The sequence below is a fragment of the Leucopleurus acutus genome, assembly GCF_964270905.1.
Source record: "Leucopleurus acutus genome assembly, chromosome: 15".
In the NCBI taxonomy this organism is placed as follows: Eukaryota; Metazoa; Chordata; class Mammalia; order Artiodactyla; family Delphinidae; genus Leucopleurus; species Leucopleurus acutus.
In genome coordinates this window covers 49,951,988-49,972,971 of record NC_139157.1, presented here as the reverse complement: position 1 = coordinate 49,972,971, position 20,984 = coordinate 49,951,988, and the positions used below count along the sequence as shown (strand labels likewise).

At 38.7% G+C, this 20,984-nt stretch overlaps 2 protein-coding genes across 3 annotated transcripts in view; one reads left to right on the top strand and one right to left on the bottom strand.

Moving 5' to 3' along the window:
- SESN1 (sestrin 1) overlaps positions 1 to 10,062 on the bottom strand; it is a gene marked incomplete at its 5' end in the record, with an annotated part of 107,562 nt that extends 97,500 nt beyond the window's left edge. For both annotated transcript variants that reach the window (XM_082856016.1, XM_082856017.1), the window contains one exon: positions 9,004 to 10,062. In XM_082856016.1, coding sequence (XP_082712142.1) covers positions 9,004 to 9,282 — 279 coding nt within the window. The remainder of the gene's footprint in view (positions 1 to 9,003) is intronic.
- A 634-nt stretch (positions 10,063 to 10,696) lies between these two features.
- CEP57L1 (centrosomal protein 57 like 1) overlaps positions 10,697 to 20,984 on the top strand; it is a 61,557-nt gene continuing 51,269 nt past the window's right edge. Inside the window, exon 1 of the mRNA XM_082856023.1 lies at positions 10,697 to 10,751. The gene's annotated coding sequence lies outside the window, so the exon portion shown is untranslated. The remainder of the gene's footprint in view (positions 10,752 to 20,984) is intronic.

Genomic DNA, 20,984 nt, shown 5'->3' with positions numbered 1-20,984 from the left:
AATGCTTTACCAATATGATCTCCTTTAATTTTTATAATCACATCACAAGGCAGATATTAAAATTATGTCAATTCACAAATGAGGAAACAGACTACAGAGGTTAATTTATTCATGGCTGGTAAAGAAAATCCAAGATCTTTAAACCCTTCTGAAGCAACATCTCTAGTCAATGTGAGACTCTGTATATTTAAAATAGATGGTTAGAAAGAAAAAAAAAAATCAAGAAAAAGCAAAAGCTTCTTTTGTTTTTAAAGTAGAATAATGATTAAAATTAAGAGACGCTTACAGCCTTTTCTTTGATATGCCAAAAGATAGATAAGCACAGCGCTTGGCATATAGTAGGTACACAGTAAATACCTCATGAATGAAATGAGAAGAAATATTCAGTGCATTCAGTGGTAAAATCTATACTGCCTCAATAAAATTTCATTTATGCTCAGAATCTGTCATCAAGAAAACTGAATAAATACAGATTAATATTTTATAATTTAAGACTGCCAATGTATACATTACTTGTTAGATGAAAAAATAGACACACCTTAATTTGGTGAGGTGTAATCACTATCAATGACCTTGAGAGATCTTATTTTGTGAGAAACCCCGTCTCCCTATCATTTAAATCACTTTTTACTTTTGAAAGGCTTCTCTAAATATGTCCTTCGGTACCACTGATCATATCATTCTACCATTATTTTGCAAGGCTTGGCCTTTATCACATGATCGGAAGAATTTCTTACTGTGTTTAGGCTATGAATAGCATTTGAAAAATTACTCAGTTATAATTATAGACAGCTAACACCTGCCAACTTGCTAGAAAATGAAATCATGTCAAGTTTAAAGACGACTGCAATGCTTGTCAAACAGTGAAGTGTGAAAACAGTAAATGCTCATTTTTAGTGGGGTAAACTAAGATTCTAATTAGACTTTACTGAATATTACACATAGAATTGACAAATTATCCTAGCTATTTAAGAAAGCATATGTATATGTATGTATGTGCATATTTTATATATATATAAAATACATATGTATATATTATATATGTATAAAATCTTGTCAATTTAAACAATTTTTAAGTTAAAACATTAATACTATTCATTTAATGAATATGTATATATGAAAGTTGATTTGGGTAATATAACTTACAAAACTCACACCATAAATTTTATTTTCCTTTAGTATGGTTTAAAAGCTTAGGAAGTTGTTTGAAGGTAATTTTATAATATAATATTTTAAAAATCTATGAAGACCTTTCCCTTTTAAAATTAAAAAGAGTCAGATTTAAAGAAAGCATAAAACTAAAAGTATTTCATTTTTCTAAGGTAATTCCATATTTCATTGCAATCTTATTAGATTTTTCTATAAGTAATTGTAGAAAAGAGATAAGAACATGAGAAGACATGATTCTTGTGTTGCCAAATTTCACAAGTCTTTTTCATATAAACTGAAACATGTCACAAATGGTGACAGTTTACTAGCAGTATACAGGCTTTCAACAATAAAAACGCCTATTGTGAAAGTCCAATAAATGGTCCTAACAGCTATCCTACAAAAACTCCCTAAGTATTTTCAGTGAAAAAGCATTTTTTTAAAAAACAAGCAGCTTTTTTTTCTTTGAGCAATATTTTTTAACACCTTTATTGGAGTATAATTGCTTTATAATGTTGTGTTAGTTTCTGCTGTATAACAAAGTGAATCAGCTATATGTATACATATATCCCCATATCTCCTCCCTCTTGCATCTCCCTCCCACCCTCCCTATCCCACCCCTCTAGGTGGTCACAAAGCATGAAGCTGATCTCCCTGTGCTATGTGGCTGCTTCCCACTAGCTATCTATTTTACGTTTGGTAGTGTATATATGTCCATGCCACTCTCTCACTTCGTCCCAGCTTACCCTTCCCCCTCCCTGTGTCCTCAAGTCCATTCTCTATGTCTGCGTCTTTATTCCTGTCCTGCCCCTAGGTTCTTCAGAAACTTTTTTTTTTTTATTTCATATGTGTTTAGCATACAATATTTGTTTTTCTCTTTCTGACTTACTTCATTCTGTATGACAGACTCTAGGTCCATCCACCTCACTACAAATAACTCAATTTCATAAAAAACAAGCATCTTTTAAAAGACTGTTTTTCTATACACAAATGTCATGGTAAATGTATCTTTATTGACATTAGTTTAACTTGGTGTAGTAACCAACAGGAAAAAAAGCAAAGCATAAAATAATGTTCCCATAGTGTGGGTTAAACTTCCAGTCTGCCCATTGCCCCTAGTATACCATTATCAAATATTCTGAAGAACCCTCAGATGCCCCTGAGGTTACTGTGCTAGTGTAACTGAAGTAGTAGTTCATAACATCAAGGTCAATTAAGGTCTTTCTCTCTTAATGTAATAAATGTGATCTACAAAAGCTGGGTCAAAGTAAATCCTATTTTCTATTGACTTCAATTAAAAACTAAATATTTGGGGCTTCCCTGGTGGCGCAGTGGTTGAGAGTCCGCCTGCTGATGCAGGGGACACAGGTTCGTGCCCCGGTCTGGGAAGATCCCACAAGCCGCGGAGGGGCTGGGCCTGTGCGCCATGGCCGCTGAGCCTGGGCGTCCGGAGCCTGTGCTCCGCAGCGGGAGAGGCCACAACAGTGAGAGGCCCGCGTACCGCAAAAAATAAAAATAAAAGTAAATATTTTATCATGGTGTGAAAAAAACAGACTGATTTGAGAAACTGTGACAAAGAAGAGATTATAATTGGTGGCGAGGCTTGCTTGGTGCTGATATACATCCAGCATAACTTTCATCCTTTTATGCAATTTAAGTACTGCCTTCCCTCCACCAGCATCTCCCCTGTCCTTCCACAAATTCTAAAATTTCCCCGTGCCTCTGGTTCCTCCAGTACATGCTAATTTGCTACTCATAAACACTGTTTTTAGATATGAAATTATTTATGATTAAGACATAACACCAAATAGGGCCCCATTGTTTCAAAGTTCTAAGTGATTAATAATCCTTCATCAAACCGAAGATTCTACAGCTACTTTCTGTCACATCAAAGTTTCAACAAATCCTTAAGTTGGCTGTTTAAGTTATTATCTACTCAATTGGTTAAAAGATATCCTGCAAATTTCTAATGGCTTACAAAAGGAAAATAAATATAACCCTAAAACAAAGAGAACAGCACATCTATTTTCAAATTCTTTTACTCCAAGAATGATCTGTATAGCACTTTAAGGGCACACAGTATTAAAGACAAGAAAATAATTCTAATTAAGCTAAACTATTGTTTCAGGGAGTCCTCCTGACATAAACAACCCATGACCTTAAATTGAAATCTAATAGGCAAGTGTTTAACATCCCATTTCCCTACAAAACACTATATCTCATTTATAAACAAAAACAATGTTAGAAAAATATTTTAAAAATTGATCATTCTGGTTTTTTATTTGTTTGTTTCCATGCTAAAGACCATTTGGGGCACTGTAACAGGAATAAAATATTTGAAATCTGAAAACTTAAAAAAAAAGAGTATCCGTGTTAGTTTCAATCTTTCTTAAAAGTCAGAACAAAGGAAGAGGACACTGAGGGTAGATAGTGTAGATATGATTCATCCTGTAAGCCAGTGAGTAGAAAGAACATAGGCTTTTTACTTCGTTTTCAAAGCATTTAGAAAAAAAAAAAAGTTAAAGATTTGCCTTCAACTTCTTTACATTCTTCTTCCAAAGAAGCCCAGACAACCTGAGGGTAAATAGTATTCTCCTCTGAGCTCAAAAGCAAAGAAAGAAAGTGGTCAAAGATAGGAATAAGAGGAAGCAGGAGGCTTTCTGAGGGAAAGGGACTGAGTTCTCAGTGTATCAATAAAATAAGGAAGGCCAAAAAACAGTGGATATGGAAGAGAGAAGCTCAGTGTAAACACTGAAAGAGGACTTTCATATTTGCTGTGATACCTAAGAGTCAGCAGTGAATGTTTGAGATGGACTACGTTAAATTTTTGGCTTTGACTAGACACGGCAGTAAAATAGAAATAAAAACAAAACAATCATCTTAAAAGGCCAAATCTGCTTCTAGAATGTTCCGAATCTGTTATATTTTATAGCATCATTATAAATTAGTTACATTTCCAATCTAATAGAATCTAAATTATAACTAGACCAAAGCAATATATTACCTAGTTAGATACCAGTTTTATTGGCAGCCTCTGACTAACCTGTCTTCTGTCCCTCTTCTTCCTCACCAACAGAAACCTTTGTTAACACGATGGGGGCTCTTCTGGCTCTTAGGGGCTGAATGTGGATTAATCCAAACCAAAAACAGAAATGCCCAATTTCTTTGCCAGTTACTGGCTTAGTAAAGGGCATGTGACACTGGTCAATAGAAACTGAGAAGTCGTCTGCTGGAAGGTTTCTGGGGAAAGCTTTTCTTCCCTAATAGAGGCATGGGAAAAAACTCTTTTCCTCTTAGCTGCAAATGGTCAATGACTACACATGGTGCCTGGAGAACAAATAGATAAAAGGCAAAAAGGTAACATAGTTCAGCTAATTAATCAATCTTTCAGGCTTGAAATAGCCTAACTTCCAGACTCATTATGCGAACAATAGGAGGTTTACTAACCTCTTACTGTTAAACCTACAAACTATATATTACCCAATGGATACCAACTGGATACTCCAACTGCAACTCTACAACTATAAATATGCACCATACCCAACAACTGAAGTTTCATTTCTCCCTGGGGGGTAACAATCACTTCACTAAATGAAAGTCTCCTCCATCCCACTTAAGATAAATACTTCTTACTTGGTCTAAGTTTTCTACCTTAAGCCAAGTTACTTTCAGATAGTGTTAATTGCTGACAGGCATATAAGAAAATTTGTTTTCCTTTGTCATGGTATAGAAATGAAAAGGATCAAATGACTACTCTTCGAAAAGTACTTGGCTATTTTGGATACTCCTCATAATGTTTTGATGAATATACACATACTCACATTTCCCCCCTTAATTACATGTATCATAAAGACAATAGCTCACCAGTGGACTATAATAGTATATTGGGCCACTCCATTCATTTGCTTAGGGAATCAAGCATATCCAAAAGGTATTATGGGTGTAAACAAACAAACAAACAGCACAACTAAAACCTCCTATGAGAATAGAAGACCTTCCTCTAAAACAGGGAACAAATCTAATTGATCTTCCAGTCCTGACTATAGTGCCTGGCACAGAATAGTTCTCAAAAATGTGTTGAACAGATTTAAGTATGCTAACTTGAAATCAATAAATTGAGAAAAGGAATACAAACAGAGAATGCTATCTCTCAATGTGCCAATGTTTTACATGTTTAGCCATACTGAGTTGAATCCATCCTACCACCACCCTACCATATCTTCCTGACCATACTCCTCTGAGCTGACCTATAGCAATTAAGGGCCCCTTCAGGAACAGCTGCAAGAATTGCAAATGCAGTTCAGCTTTTGCTGCTTACTAGTGAATAACAAGGCATTACAGAGCACTACATTATTTTGTTTCCCTTGTGAGGCTGCAGCATTAAGTGGATGCCAGATGATGCTGGACATTAAGTAACATACTTAAGTTTAGATTCTATCCTAAAGGATTTTAGGGAGGAGAGAAACACGGTCAGCTTTTTATTTTAGATAAATAGCTCTGCAATTACATGGAGGATGGATATAAAGGTGGTTGAGAAAAGTGAGAGATAACAATGTCAGGAGTAGAAAAGTGGTGGCAGGGGCAGAAATCCCTTTAAGAGCTATTTCTAATCAGATTTATCATAGGCAACTTAATCTCAACATGTCCAAAACAGAACTCACCATTCCCCTCAAGTGACCCTCTACCACTCTTTTGTCTCCCGAAATGACTTAATTATTCACCAAGGAGTTCAAGCTAGAAACTTTAGGGCCATCCTTGATTTTATTTTCCTCATCTCCTATATCCAATTAAATACTATACCCCATAGGTTCTAACTCCTAGCTATCTCCCAAATCTATTCACCTTTTTCCACTTTGCCCACTACATCTTACTCCACCATTTTTGCTTTGGACTAGTGAACAACCTCCTAACTGTTGTACATTCACTCTCGACCCCCGAAATCCATTCTTCAAATTGGTTCCAAAGTGATGCTTCTAATACACCATGTATCATGTCACCATCTTGCTCAACACCCCTCAGTGGCTTCCCATTGTTCCTAGGATAAAGCCTACAACTCCTAACATGGTCCACAAGATCCTCTGTTCTCTGGCTCCTGCCTAAAAACAGAATTCCTAACTTTATGGGTGTTTCTTTTGTGCTAGGCACTGTGCTATGCTTTATAAGCATTATTTCATTTTATTCTCATTGTGAGGCAGGAACTATTAGCATCACCCTCATTCTGCAGGTGAGAAAACTGAGTCAAGGAGAGATTATGTAACTTACCTAAGGCTGTAGAGTTCAGGTCTGACTCCAGAGCATGTACTTAAACTTTCACACTCTCCTCACACAGTATGCTCCAACCACACTGCATTACTTTCCACTCCTAAATTCACCTGCTCTCTCTTACCATGAGGCCTTCACACACACTATTCCCTATACATAGAATGTCCCTCTCACAAATCTCATTTTTGCCTGGATAATATCTATTCATTTCTGCTTAAATGCCATCTCTTCAGGGAAGTCTTCCTTTACTATCTAAAATTATATTGTTTATTTGTTTATGGTCTGTCTCCCTTCAGTAGAATGTCAAAATTGTTACCACTGATTCTCAGTTCTTAGAATGGCATTCATCAGGGGTTCAATTAACATTTGTTGAATGAAGGCATGAATGAATGATGTAGGGATGAAAACTCCCTAATCTAGTAACTTCATCTATTCAGACTAAGAAACAGTATTTATTTAGTAGCTTCCAGGTCCCAGTCAACACTCTTGAGAACTAACAGCTGAGCCTGCGCATCCGGAGCCTGTGCTCCAGGAGAGGAGCTCTGTCTCTCCCACAGGCTCTGGGAGAGACAGACACATAAACATGTGATTATAGCCCAATATAAGTAAAGTGCCTGTTAGAATTGTAGCTGGAATAATGTGCAATAGATGCAGAGATGAGAAAGAAGGCATAAATTGATGGGAAATCTTTACAGTAGAGATTCTTGAATCCTTTTGCAGGATGAATGAGTCTTGAAATACGTATCACACAGTCCATGTATTTCTTTTATGAAAGGGGAGAGCAGCATCCATTACATATGGGGCATTTTACATCTCAGTTATCATAATTTATATTATTTATTATAGTAATACACTTCTGTATTGTTATTACCATTTTATAGATGTGGAAATCCAAGCTTAAGAGAGGTCAAGTAACTTAACTCGTTCAAGGGTATGCAGTATATTAATAAAGGAGGAGAACCTGAGCCCAGGTCTGACACCAGTACCACTTTACTTACCATTATGTTAGTCCTTTGACCCTGTACTCCCCAGAACCTCATTACTTCTGTTTTCAATCTAACTCTTAACAAAACTGGTTATCTGGTTTCCCATTCTAATATAAAAAAAGTAGCAAAATAAAAGATTCAGGAAGAGACTGAAGTGAAGTATACCAACAGTAAGGTAAGGAACAGAAAGACTATAAAAATTGAACACACAAATTCAAACAAAATGTATCATACAGGCCTACATATACATTCCACCCTCAGCTGTACAAGAATATGTACTTGATGTGCATAATGATGACCCCATTATGAAAATAACGGTGGTTGTAGTCACTACACTAAAAGATAGAGAAATAACTTTTGATGCTCAAAGAGGTAAACTTCAAGTACTAGAATAATTCCTCTCTAGTAACTCTGGATAAATATAAATTTTAACTATTGTTTCCACAGCGTTTGTGAGAAGAAATATCCAGAGATCTTAGAGTCTTCATTTTATACACATTATTATTTTTCTGTTGCTTTAAACTGAATTCAAACCAAAATAGAAAAACTGTTCATCTTAGCTTACATATATACCCAAGTAAATTATAAATTTGAAAAACTTCTCATACTGTGACTTTGAACACATGTGGATTGAGTAATTTAGACTGATAAGCTTAAAGACCATTTCTGACAATTCTTAATATCTAAAAATCTTTCCCTTAAAAAAACCTTCTAATAAATCTTCTAATAAAACAAGATAAATTAAATATGTACAAACAGGAGGAAAACTATAACATCCTTTATCCTTTGCACTCACAACTTAAATAGGTATGCATGTGAAAAAAAAGAATCAAACAACTTAGGCAAACACAGAGAAAGCTAGTTAACTGACCATAACAGCCTACCATTCACTCAACCTGAATCCAATTCTTCAATCTGCAGATGTCAGCTCCTTTATAACATGGGCTTTTATTATTCTATATAATTCTTTCAGAAAAAAAAGGTTGCATTTAGGGAACAGATTCTCGGGTTTTTTGCTTTGTTTTTAAGAACAAGAGGAAATTGTTTCACCAGTTATCTCGAACAAGCTGACTAGGAAATATTTCTTTATCATTTTAGAGGGTTTTAAACGTGAAACTTTCCACAGAGAACACTGTTTGTAGCAATGTGAAAAGCATACTGGCTACACTTCCCAACAACACATAAAAATGAATATAAGGAAAAGTAAGTATTTATTTGTAATTAACTGTAATTTTCACATATTTTGCCCAGGAGGAATGCATTTCTTTTTAAATTTTTTTTATACAGCAGGTTTTTATTAGTTATCTATTTTATACATATTAGTGTATATATGTCAATCCCAATCTCCCAATGGAGGAATGATGCATTTCTGCTAATACTCTCTAGAAAGACAATACTTGTTTAGTTGTATTTGAAAATTACTTTTACTTTAGTTCACCTTGTCCAATTTTAACCCCAAATTCAATGTTTTACAAAACAGTCTAAATTTAAGATGTTGAGTGGTTCAAATTATAACAACCTATTTGAAGCAAATACAAAGTGAATATCTGCAAGTAAAACTTCACATTACTAGATAAACAGTTGTACTTATAATGTTATTTCTTACCTGGACGCTCTTCAGAATAAACTCACTTTTCTCTCTTACATCGTTAAAGGGACACCTCTTAGAAAGCATAAGCAGATGAGCAAGAAGCTTATTCAACCCATCCAAAGAAACAGCATTTGAAAGGCCGTCTGCTGGACGATAAGGTGTCTCTTTCACCAAACGAAGACACTCGGTTTTTCTCACAATGATCTGCCTAATGTTTTCCAGTGCTGTCTCTCTAGTAGTTGAATCTCTACTGCACAGTCCATCCCATCTCACTTCATTCTCTCCTTCAGCCATGACAATTGGAGTTTTTTCTTTGCTGTCTTCAGTTACCTTTCAGCATGTCCCCCAAAGCACTTTGCATTTTTTAAAACGAGAAATGTAAGAATAAAATCAGAGAACTCGAATCGTCATGAAAACATACGTCTGGGTGACATTTGGAGGCAGAAGTGTCTTCGATCTACAAGATAGAGCTCGCCCTCTCCTTCTGCCCGGAGGGGCAGTCTTCTGGTCAGAGACTGAGAAAAAAAGTTGGAAAGTTGAAACCTTACAGCGCTGGCTTTGCTGGACAGGCAGTGTCGGGAAAGTGTTCTCCTCCGCCTCTCGGCGTCAGCGGATATCCTCACGTTGTGGAGCTGTCAAACCCGTACTCTGCCCAAAAAGGCTGGTAACAGCTGAACGCTCACCAGCCATTCGGTGTTTTTTGTCTGTGCAGCCACGGTGTTCTCGGGAGCGTTCCCATTCCGCCCCTCCTCCGGCACCAGTCCCCGCCTTCCGCAGCTCCTCCCTCCCGGCCAGGCGCTGGCTGGGAAGGCTTGCCGAGTCCTGGCTTGCTGGCCCCGGCGGCCAGAGACCCTGGCGCTCCCGGGTGGTCGGCAGCCTCGTGCAGCCGCTGTCTCGGTGGCGGCGTTGGGGGAAATCGTCTCCGGCCTGCCGGTTCCGGACTCCCCGGGCAGACGCCGTTTCTTTTCCAATCCTTGCGTCCTCGCTCACCGCCCGCCAGGCCAGACAAGCACAGGGCGGCCCCGCAATCCCCGAGCGCGGGGCTGGGCAGCGAAGCTGGTGGAGCGGCTGGGCCCGCGGCGCAGAGCCCGCCCCTTCGCCCAGCCCCATCGGTGGGGCTCGGCCCAGAGGGCGGGAGCGGGGAGGGAAGATGGGGTCCTCACCCCCAGCCCCTCCCCTTTCTCCGCCCGGCACAAACGAGGAGCCGCCCCCGCCCCTGCGCCCTGTTCCCCGCCCAAGCAGACGCGACCCGCGGAGGCAAAGCCATTGGAAAAAACCCCGCCCTCCCACAGGCTACCTCCAGACCCCAAGTCCGCGCGCGGCCGCCAACCGCTGCCGGCCATTACGCTTGCGTGACGGCGGGCAGCGCGCATGCGCCTTAAAAGGCAGTTAAGCTGCGCCGGGGGACGTTTTATGTGCTCTGAGGTTTGGATTCTTTGGCCTGAACAAGGGGAAAGGAAAACAAGGGACAGCTGAAGTACACAAGCACGGCAGAGAGTGTAGCCCAGACGTACACCTGGAAGTTCTTGAATCTAAATTTAAGGTCAGCCTAAAAATAGAAACGGTCTCTTTATTACGCTAAACCCAGGTTTAAGAAGGCAGGGCGTACTCGCATTGACTTCTGGGAAGTATAGTTTTGGTGCCCTCGGCGCGTTCTGTTTGCGACAGAAACTACCGCCCCCGTGAGCCACTGCGACGTAGCCTGTGGCGGCCTGCGAGCCAAGGGTTAGCGTTGACGGAGATTGACTGAGAGCGTCGGTTTGGTGAGCACTGTGGGCTTGGTTGCCACTTTTCCTTTGACAGGATTTTTCCTTCATTTCCTCTGGGATTTTAGAAACCAAGCCATCTAGGGCTGTATCCTTAGTCCAGGGACTTCTGTTAGTAATCTACGTGGGAAGGACTAGTCCGGGTGCCCAATCCCGAGGGCGCGTTGAGGCGAGAATTTGGGAATTGTTGCTATCCTGAGGGTCGGAGGGTGCAGCATAAGGCCAGGCAAGGAGGATGCTGTGGAACCGGGTGCTCCGCGCTGCTGCCTCTACTTCCGCTCTCTCAAGTGGGCTCGCGCGGCATGGATTAAGTACCCCTATGCAATTGCACCTGTTTGCCATTGCACAGGGGTGTGGTTTATTTGCTCAGTTAAATGTCACCGCAAGCCAGGCTTTCAAAGAGAGTTGTAAAATCCCTTTTGTATGAGACTAAAGGAGAAAGAATCCCCGGTATTCCTAAATATGAATTTTTGCAGGCTTTAAGGATACAATATGAAAAAAGACATAAAAATCTCCAAAATTTAGTATTTTTTAAAGATTCAATCATTTGTTTACAAATTACTGTTTGATTTTAAAAAGTCATTCCTCTTGAGGAAAGTCGACGTTTGAAGTGTTGTCAATGGACTGAAGACCAAATTAGATTTTAATCCTTCACGTTGCAGAATAGATGTGTTTCTTAAAACTTAGCCTTGTTAGGTACTAAGTATGCAACAGTGGAAAAGACTGTTATCTAGTTAAACTAATGGTTAAACATACTACACATTACACACATTAAACATATAGTACTATATCATTGGGATGGCTAGAAAGATCACTTAGCCCAGTCTTGGGAAGTCAGGGAAATCTTCATCTCAGGGAAAGAGGGCCAAAAGAACAGCATATGGTGAGGCCCTGAGTGAGAGAGAGAAGATAATTTCAGGAAACTGCAATAAGCCAAAATCATACATATTTTGAGAGGGATAGCTTTTTGTGTATTGATGTACTTTGAAGCAGCAAAGAGAAAGGTACTGTGAATTTTCCAGATAGTTTCTGAAAGTCATCTACCCTTGAACAGATTTATAGTTCTGATGAATTGGTTTAATTTGGAAAGCCTTTGACATTCTAATGTTACTGGTTTAAAATCAGAATTTTAAAAAATGAGAACTTCTTATGAGTATGATTTCAAAAACCAAAAAAACCATTTCTTTTTTTTTTTTTCTTTTTGAGGGGCTCATCTTCCTTTGTCCAGCCCACAAAGGGTAGGGTAGTTTCCTTTTTTTTTTTTTTTCTTGCGGTACGCGGGCCTCTCACTGTTGCGGCCTCTCCCGTTGCGGAGCACAGGCTCCGGACACGCAGGCTCAGCGGCCATGGCTCACGGGCCTAGCCGCTCCACGGCATATGGGATCTTCCCGGACCGGGGCACGAACCCGCGTCCCCTGCATTGGCAGGCGGACTCTCAACCACTGCGCCACCAGGGAAGCCCATAGTGTAGTTTCTTAAGTCCGAGTCTCCTTCTTGCTATGTAATTGAATATGATCTCATTCATAGCCATGGTTTTGCCACCACCTATGACTCTTAAATGTATAGCTCCATCCAGCTTCACCTTTCAGTTTTCTTATATACATCTTCTTGATATTTCTTGGATATCTCAAAAGTACCTCAAACTTAACATACCTAAAACCAAATGCATGCTTATCACCTGTGAATCTGATTGTTTTCCAGTGTTCCCTACTTCACTTTAAGACACTACCATCCACTTACGATGAAAATTTGAAACCTAAGCATTAGTACTATTTTTTTAATAAATTTATTATTTTTGGCTGCGTTGGGTCTTCGTCGCTGCGTGTGGGCTTTCTCTAGTTTCAGCGAGCGGGGGCTACTCTTTGTCGCGGTGCGCGGGCTTCTCATTGCAGTGGCTTCTCTTATTGTGGAGCACGGGCTCTAGGCGCGCGGGCTTCAGTAGTTGTGGTGCACGGGTTTAGTTGCTCCGCGGCATGTGGGATCTTCCCAGACCAGGGCTCGAACCCGTGTCTTTCTTAATGTCCTTCATACCTCTGTATCCAAATTATTATTAAGACATCAATTTTATCTCCCAAATATCCCTCAAATCCATCCTTTTCCATGCATCTACATAAGCACAGTCTTTTCTAAACTGCCATAATCTCTTGCCAAGACCATTGCAATAGTGATTATTCACTCTGGCCTTTCTCCATTAGTTCTCCAAACAGTAGCCAGAATAACTGTTTCAAAATTCAGATTTCTCTTAAAACCATTTAGTGATGTCCTGCCTTAATCTTAAAGGCAAAATTTCTTTATAAAACCTAATGTCATTTGGTCCCTTTCCACCTTTCCAGCCTCACTTAGTCTACCAGTCTCCACCTATCTGTGCTTCAGCCATACAGATCTTTCTTCAGTCACTGGTTCTCATATTCCTTTTTATCCATTTGTTCACTCAACAAGTATCTGTTGAGTGCCTACTATATAACAGGACATTGAGGTTATACTACTGAGCACAATGTACAAAAGTCCCTACTCTCATAATCTTACATTCTACTAAGGAGAGATAGACAATAAAAATGTGACATATATAGTAAATGAAGACAAATGCAGTGGAGAAAAATAAGAACCAACTCAGAAGGGGGATGGAGAGTGCCAGGTTTTGGGAGGCAAGGTTCACTTTTAAATAAGGTGGTCAGAGAAGACCTAATCAAAAAGGGTCATTTGAGGGGATCTGAAGTAGGAGGAGGAGTAAGTCATGCAGATGCCTGGAGGAGGAACGTTTCTGTGAAGAGAACAGCCAGTGCAAAGGCCTGCGGGTCCTCACATTTGACAAATAACAGTGTGGCAGGAGAGGAGAAAAACATGAGGTCACAGAGGATGGAGGTCATGTAGGTGATTGAAAGAACTTTGACTTTTTTGATTGAGATAGGAGGCCATTGCAAGGTTTTGAGCAGATGGGTTGCATGATCTGACTTTTTAAATTGATTACTTCTTTTAAATTGTGTTGATCATGGACCATGGAGAAGCAAGTGTAGAAGCAGAGACACTAAATAGAAAGGTAAGGTAATAGTCCAGGTAAAAGATGGTAGTGGTAGTGGGCCAAGGGTGATAGCAGTGGAGGCAGTGGGAAGAGGCCAGAGTCTGAATATATTGTGAAAGTATAGCCAACAGGTGTGCTGACAGATTGGATATAAGGTGTGAGAGTAAAAGAGTCAAAGATGATTACAAGTTTTTAGCTTGAGCAACTAGGAGGGAATTACCATTCAGTGTCATGGGAAAGTCTCCAGATTTGTGTGTTGGGGTAGCAGGGTAAATCAGGAGTTTGGTTTGGCTGTGTTACGTTTGAGATGCCTCTAAGACATTACAGTAGAGGTGTGGAGCAGGCAGTTCGATAAATGAGTCCAGAGATGAGGGTAAAGATCTGCCTATAGATATAATTTTAAGCTTCACAGTAGTGTTTTGATAGTAGATAAACACCGAGAATAGCTGGTATCACAAAAAGAGGCACTCCATGGAGTTTGGGTCGATTTGGATTTATCTGCAACTATGCAGGATTTGCCAGTGAACCGAGAGAAAAACCTAGAGTGTGGCATCCTAGAATGCAAGTGAAAGTGGTTGAGGAGGAAGGAATGCTAAGTTATGTTAAATGCCGCTCTAGGTCAAGTGAGATGAGGATAGCTGATCACTGCATACAGTTACGTGGAGCTCATTGAGGATCTTGAGAGCAGTTTCAGTGCGGTAAAGGGTAGAAAAGCCAGAAGGGTGTTTTATTTGAGAGAATAGAAGACGAGCTAGACACAGTGAGTATGGTACTGTTTTCTTTATCCAGACTGTTCCAGCCTAGTCTTTGACTCCTGTTCCTGTAGATCTTAGCTGAAATATCACTTTCTGAGAGTTTCCCTGATCTGATTAAATGCCCCTCTTGCATACTCTTATTGTGCTGTATACTTTACTTGCTAATAAGTTACAAATGTAGTTTTACGATTGTCAGTGTGATAATTTGACTTAAGTGTATCTGCTTCTAAAGCTTAAGCAGGCCAGAGCAGCGGCTGTGCCAGTTTTTGCACATCTTCAGCTCCGAGTACAGTGTCTGACAGAATGAACTGAATAAATACTTGACGAAAGAATGAATGGAAGAAAAATGTAATGTCAGAATTTTCAAAGGTGTTGCACATTTACCTGTTGTTTACAAAAACACAAGATAATTAATGGATGGAGGAGGATATTTTATAATGAAAACATTTTAGAAAATTAGTCTTAAAAGAGAACAAAACTGGGACTTCCCTGGTGGTCCAGTGGGTAAGACCGCGCTCCCAATGGGGGGGACCCGGGTTTGATCCCTTGTTGGGGAACTAGATCCCACATGCATGCCGCAACTAAGAGTCCTCATGCCGCAACTAAAAGATTCTCCCATGCTGCAACTAAAGATCCCGCATGCCACAATGAAGATCTCGTGTGCTTCAACTAAGACTCGGCACAGCCTAAATAAATGAATAAATTTTTTTTAAAAAAAGAGAGCAAAACTTTTATTGCTAATGAGTTGTAGTGCTCACCCTCATGAAATTGGATTTGCTGATATCTACCATGTTCCTGCATGTCTCATCCTGTTATAAGATAGTCGCACATATTTACGTAGAGTATAAAGTAGAGGATATCCTCTACTTTATACTCTACGTAAAAATGCGCGACTATCCTCTACATTCATTTATGCTTTAAATGAATAGTGCTCTAGTCAAGGAAAAAGCTGACTGGCTGGTCTCCGACAAGAGGCTTTCACTATGAAATTCATTGATTAATTGACTGTAAGAAAAACAGGGCTTCTAAGTCTTGTGCACTTACAAACACAATCTTTCTACATGCACCAGAGTTTGTGAGATACACACACACACACACACACACACACACACACACACACTTGACTGATGAATTTATCAGGATGCCAGTTTATTGATATACTTTGAGATATTTGTCAAGTAGATAGCATACTGATTCTCTGACTAAGGGGTTTTCTGTTTAGGAAGATTATATGAGAAATCAGGTTGCTTAGGAGCTTGGAATCACAACAAAGGAAATTAGATGTATGTTGTGGTCACTTAATAGCATTAAGCTCTGAGAACCTCTACAGTAGAGCTTAAATTGCCTCCAATTTCTGCCCATCTGAGTTAAATTTTTCTATTCCTGACAGCTGTTCTTTTTGATGAAAACATTCTGTCTTTAAATATGTTAAAACATTTATATTGTAGCCTAGTCTCTGGTCTTAGAGCCATTCTGTCTCTATAAGCTAACTTTGCATATATCTGCTCTGGTCCATTATGTACTGATTTATAGTTTAGCCTTCTGAAGGTAATATTATTTCTAAGTTTTTGTAGGCCCCACATATCACAGGGATGTACATTGATGTTAAGCTCAACAATGAGGTCTGAGCTAGATATGTATTATAACTATCAGCCTCTTAGAGTATTTTGTTTTATTTTGCTTTTAACTTACCATGTCTGTGTACTTACTGTGGTTCAGGCAGTCTGTTAAATGCTTTGCACTTATATTATTTGGCCCTTACATAGCTAAAAAAAAAAAGAAATGCTAGAGTTCATCCAAAGCTTACTCTTAACCATTATGTTAGTGTTATACTATAACCATGGGAGCAAATACAATTGGCTATGGTGAGGATGCAGAATAAGAGCCACGGTAGTTTGAAACTGACCAGAGAAGGAAGGGAATAACCAGGAAATGGGCAACCAGGGTTGAAAATTTCAAGAAGAAATGACTAGTCAATATGGAGAATGCTACCAACATGTCTAGAAGGCTAAAGTTACTGAATGGTTTGACAGTAGGTAGTCTCTGTTACCCTATAATATATGCATCTGGTGTATATTCCCATATTAATATTGAATTACTATTCTGTATTGAGATAAAGACTGATTGACTTGGGTTGGCCTAGGGTAAAACCATGCTGCTCCCTGAAGATAGGAGAGTCTCTCCTAAAGGGCTGGCATTTCTCTTGTTCACCTCTACCAAAGATGTAGGTTCCAGATCAGGAAACTACAACTTGGATAAAAGGATTTAAGTGGGGATAGGTAACTCTGGATCCTTCTGGGTTCTACTTCCTAGGTTTAGTCTTTAAGGAGGGGATATGGTAAGCATGGATTCTTGGGTGGTGGGTGCTAAAATAGTGCTCACCAGTTGAGGGTAGATCAGGAACTATGATAGAACAGGGCCTAAAAGCCCCAGAGAGAAAATCCTAACTTTTAAGATTCACTGCCTGGTTACTTTTTTGGTGTCTGTGCTTTCTTCTCTTTTATTATATTTTGACTTTGGTAAAGTCTTATTTAAATATCATAACTTTATCTATGTTGTATCAAGATATATAGGGGAAAGAGTCATAATCATAGATCTGACAAGGCTCTAGCATTATAAGGGGAGCAGCACCCTTCTCCCAGTGAGGCCAGTGAGGAGGGACAGCGATAATGAGATCTCCAAGGGGAAAGTGAATATTAAGGACAAGAACTGGAGCTTGTAGATTTAACTCATAAGTTCCTCTTCTGCATGTAGAGATTCTTCTTCCATTGTCAACCTCAGAGGATCTGAATTTTATTTATTAAAGAAGGCAGTGCCATTTTCCTATCAGAAAATGACCTTTTTCAGTGCACTTACAGGGGAATGGAGGAATGAAAGCCTGATATTTGCATTCATTTGTCGAGTATTTATTGAAAACCTAATATGGACAAGCTCTATGATTGGCACTAATTATACAGCAGCATAATTAAGAAGCTGCCATTAAGAACTGCCCTTAAGCATACAACCTGCATGGAATGTAGACTGTTCTTTGAAGAAGTTTGGCTGAACAACGAGGGATAGAGATAGGATAGTAGCTGAAGGACTGTGTGAATGATGATGAGAGAAGGGTGATGTTTAGCAGGTAGACTCAATGGGATTTGGTGACTGTTTGGATCATGGAGATAAAAAAAGGAAATGCCTGGGGGACTACTATCCAGATGGTAAGGAGTAACTCCTTCCATTAATCAGAGTATGGAATATATTAGGAAGACCAGTCTTGGATGGAAAGATACTGAGTCCAAGTTTGCACATGTTAATCATCTTCTTTGAGGGACTTATGAGTCATTCAGGTGAACAATGACCAGTACTGCTTATGAACACCTTCTGTACGTGAAACCCTAACTGTTCTTTGTGAGATGTAGCTATAGATTCAAATAGTGAGAAGAGCATGGACCTTGGAGTCACAGTATCTTGGGTATGAATCCCAACTTTACTTCTTACTGGCAGTGTGAATTTGGTCAGTTATTTAACCTCACTAACTTTGAATGTGGGAGATGAAATAGCCTTAGTTTTCTTACCTGTAAAGGGAGGATAGTACCTGCCTTCCCAGGGCTGTTGTGAAGATTTAATGAGATAATATAAAGTTTTAGATTAGCAATTGGCACTCAAGAAACAGTATCATAAATCACAGCAAGATCCTTTTTGACCCACCTCCTAGAGAAATGGAAATTAAAAAAAGAATAAACAAATGGGAGCTAATAAAACTTAAAAGCTTTTGCACAGCAAAGGAAACTATAAACAAGACGAAAAGACAACCCTCAGAATGGGAGAAAATATTTGCAAATGAAGCAGCTGACAAAGGCTTAATCTCCAAAATATACAAGCAGCTCATGCAGCTCAATAACAAAAAAACAAACAACCCAATCCAAAAATGGGCAGAAGACCTAAATAGACATTTTTCCAAAGAAGATATACAGTTTGCCAACAAACACATGTAAAGATGCTCAACATAACTAATCATTAGAGAAATGCAACTCAAAACGATAATGAGGTATCACTTCACACCAATCAGAATGGGCATCATCAAAAGATCTACAAACAATAAATGCTGGAGAGGGTATGGAGAAAAGGGAACCCTTCTACACTGTTGGTGGGAATGTAAATTGATACAGCCACTATGGAGAACAGTATGGCAGTTCCTTAAAAACCTGAAAATAGAACTACCATATGACCCAGCAATCCCACTACTGGGCATATACCCTGAGAAAACCATAATTCCAAAAGAGTCATGTACCACAATGTTCATTGCAGCTCTATTTACAATAGCCAGGACATGGAAGCAACCTAAGTGTCCATCGACAGATGAATGGATAAAGAAGATGTGGCACATATATACAATGGAATATTACTCAGCCATAAAAAGAAACAAAATTGAATTATTTGTAGTGAGGTGGATGGACCTAGATAGAATCTGTCATACAAAGTGAAATAAGTCAGAAAGAGAAAAACAAATACCATACGCTAACACATATATATAGAATCTAAAAACCAAAATGGTTCTGAAGTATCTAGGGGGCAGGACAGGAATAAAGATGCACACGTAGAGAATGGACTTGAGGACACGCGGAGGGGGAAGGGTAAGCTGGGACAAAGTGAGAGAGTGGCATGGACATATATACACTACCAAATGTAAAATAGATAGCTAGTGGGAAGCAGCCGCATAGCACAGGGAGATCAGGTCGGTGCTTTGTGACCACCTAGAGGGGTGGGAGGGAGATGCAAGAGGAAAGGGATATGGGGATATAAGTATACATATAGCTGATTCACTTTGTTATACAGCGGAAACTAACACAACAATGTAAAGCAATTATACTCCAATGAAGATGTAATAAAAAATAAAAATGAAAGAAACAGTATCATCAAAATGATCATCTTTATGTAAAATAGTACTTGTCCTTCAACTTGATTGATATTAATGAAATATTTATAAGGTGCTTTGTGGTTGAACTGAAAAGTGTTATTTTGTATAATGCTACTATTGTTGGCATTCTCTAAGATTTTATAATGAGATCCTTGAGTTATATTTCATTTTTCCCAAATTTACAACTTAGCTTTAATAATATTTTATATTTTAAGCTTCTTAATTGGGGAAAGTTGCTATAAGTAAAAATATGGCAATTATGATTTTTCATAAAACAGCAAAATGAGAGATTACTGTATTTCTGAGCAAGGACTCCATGTCCAGCTTTGTTATAGAAATTTTTAAAAACACCATATTTCATCTGTAACATATCTATATGATATAAAAAATGTAAAGAATGTATATTTCAAGAAAATATAATTACCAATCACATAAAATTTTATTTAATGTGGTACAGTTTTATACTGTTTAATTCAGAGCTCTTATTTTTATAATGTCTACCTTATTTTTCTAGCCACAAATAAAGTAAATAGATATTATGGAATTTAGAAAAACTTCTCCAGGTCGGTAAAACTGAGTGGTTCTTTTTTTTATTGTTGAGTTTTAGGAGTTCTTTGTATATCTTGGACACAAGTTCTTTATCAGATACGTTTTTTGCAAATACTTTCTCCCAGTCTGTGGCTTGTCTTTTCATTTTCTTGCCAGTGTCTTTTGCAAAGCAGAAGTTTTTAATTTTAATAGAGGCAAACTTGTCAGTTTTTCTTTCATGGGTTGTGCTTTTGGTATCCTAAAAGTCATTGCCAGACTCAAAGTCACCTAGATTTTCTTCTATGTTATCTTCTAGAAGTTTTATAGTTTTGTGTTTTATGTTACAGGTTTATGATCCGTTTTGAGTTAGGGTCTTTTTGGTGAAAGGTATAAGATCTGTGCCTAGATTCATTTATATGTTAAGAAAGTTTCTGCTGGATCTGAAATTATTAATTACTTTGATCAATAATATTAAAAGGTGACAGAAACTTTAAAAAAACAAATAATATACTGAATATTCACAACTATATAAGTTTTGTTCTTCAAAACTGTTCAGTGAGTGAGAGGCTCGAAGTCAGCCCAAAGATGGGGCCAGGGAGAGCTTTATCTGAAACACATCAGGAGACTGGACTAACAGCTCCATTTTAGTGCCGCTCTACTGTTATCTATTGTTAACATGTGCAGTTGGCTGAGTGCTGTATGTGCAAATTGTTTGGGGAGACTTCCTACAATTAGGAATATTTTACTTCAATTAATACACCCTGTTATTTGTTCACATTGCTATTTCTTTGCTACTTTGCCTAGTCATACAGGCTTGCAAAAATCCACCTGTGGTTTCTCTCCAATAGTTTCCCTCTTTTATACTGTGAAACAATGAAGCCATCTGAACCTTAAATATCTCCCTATATTTTGACTGACTTCAATTTTGTTTTTAAAGGAAATTTTCCTAATTATCTGCCATTTAGTAATGTGAATAGGTTTGCCTTGAAATACTTGGTTTTTCTTACTTTGGCTTGTTGGAAAACAGT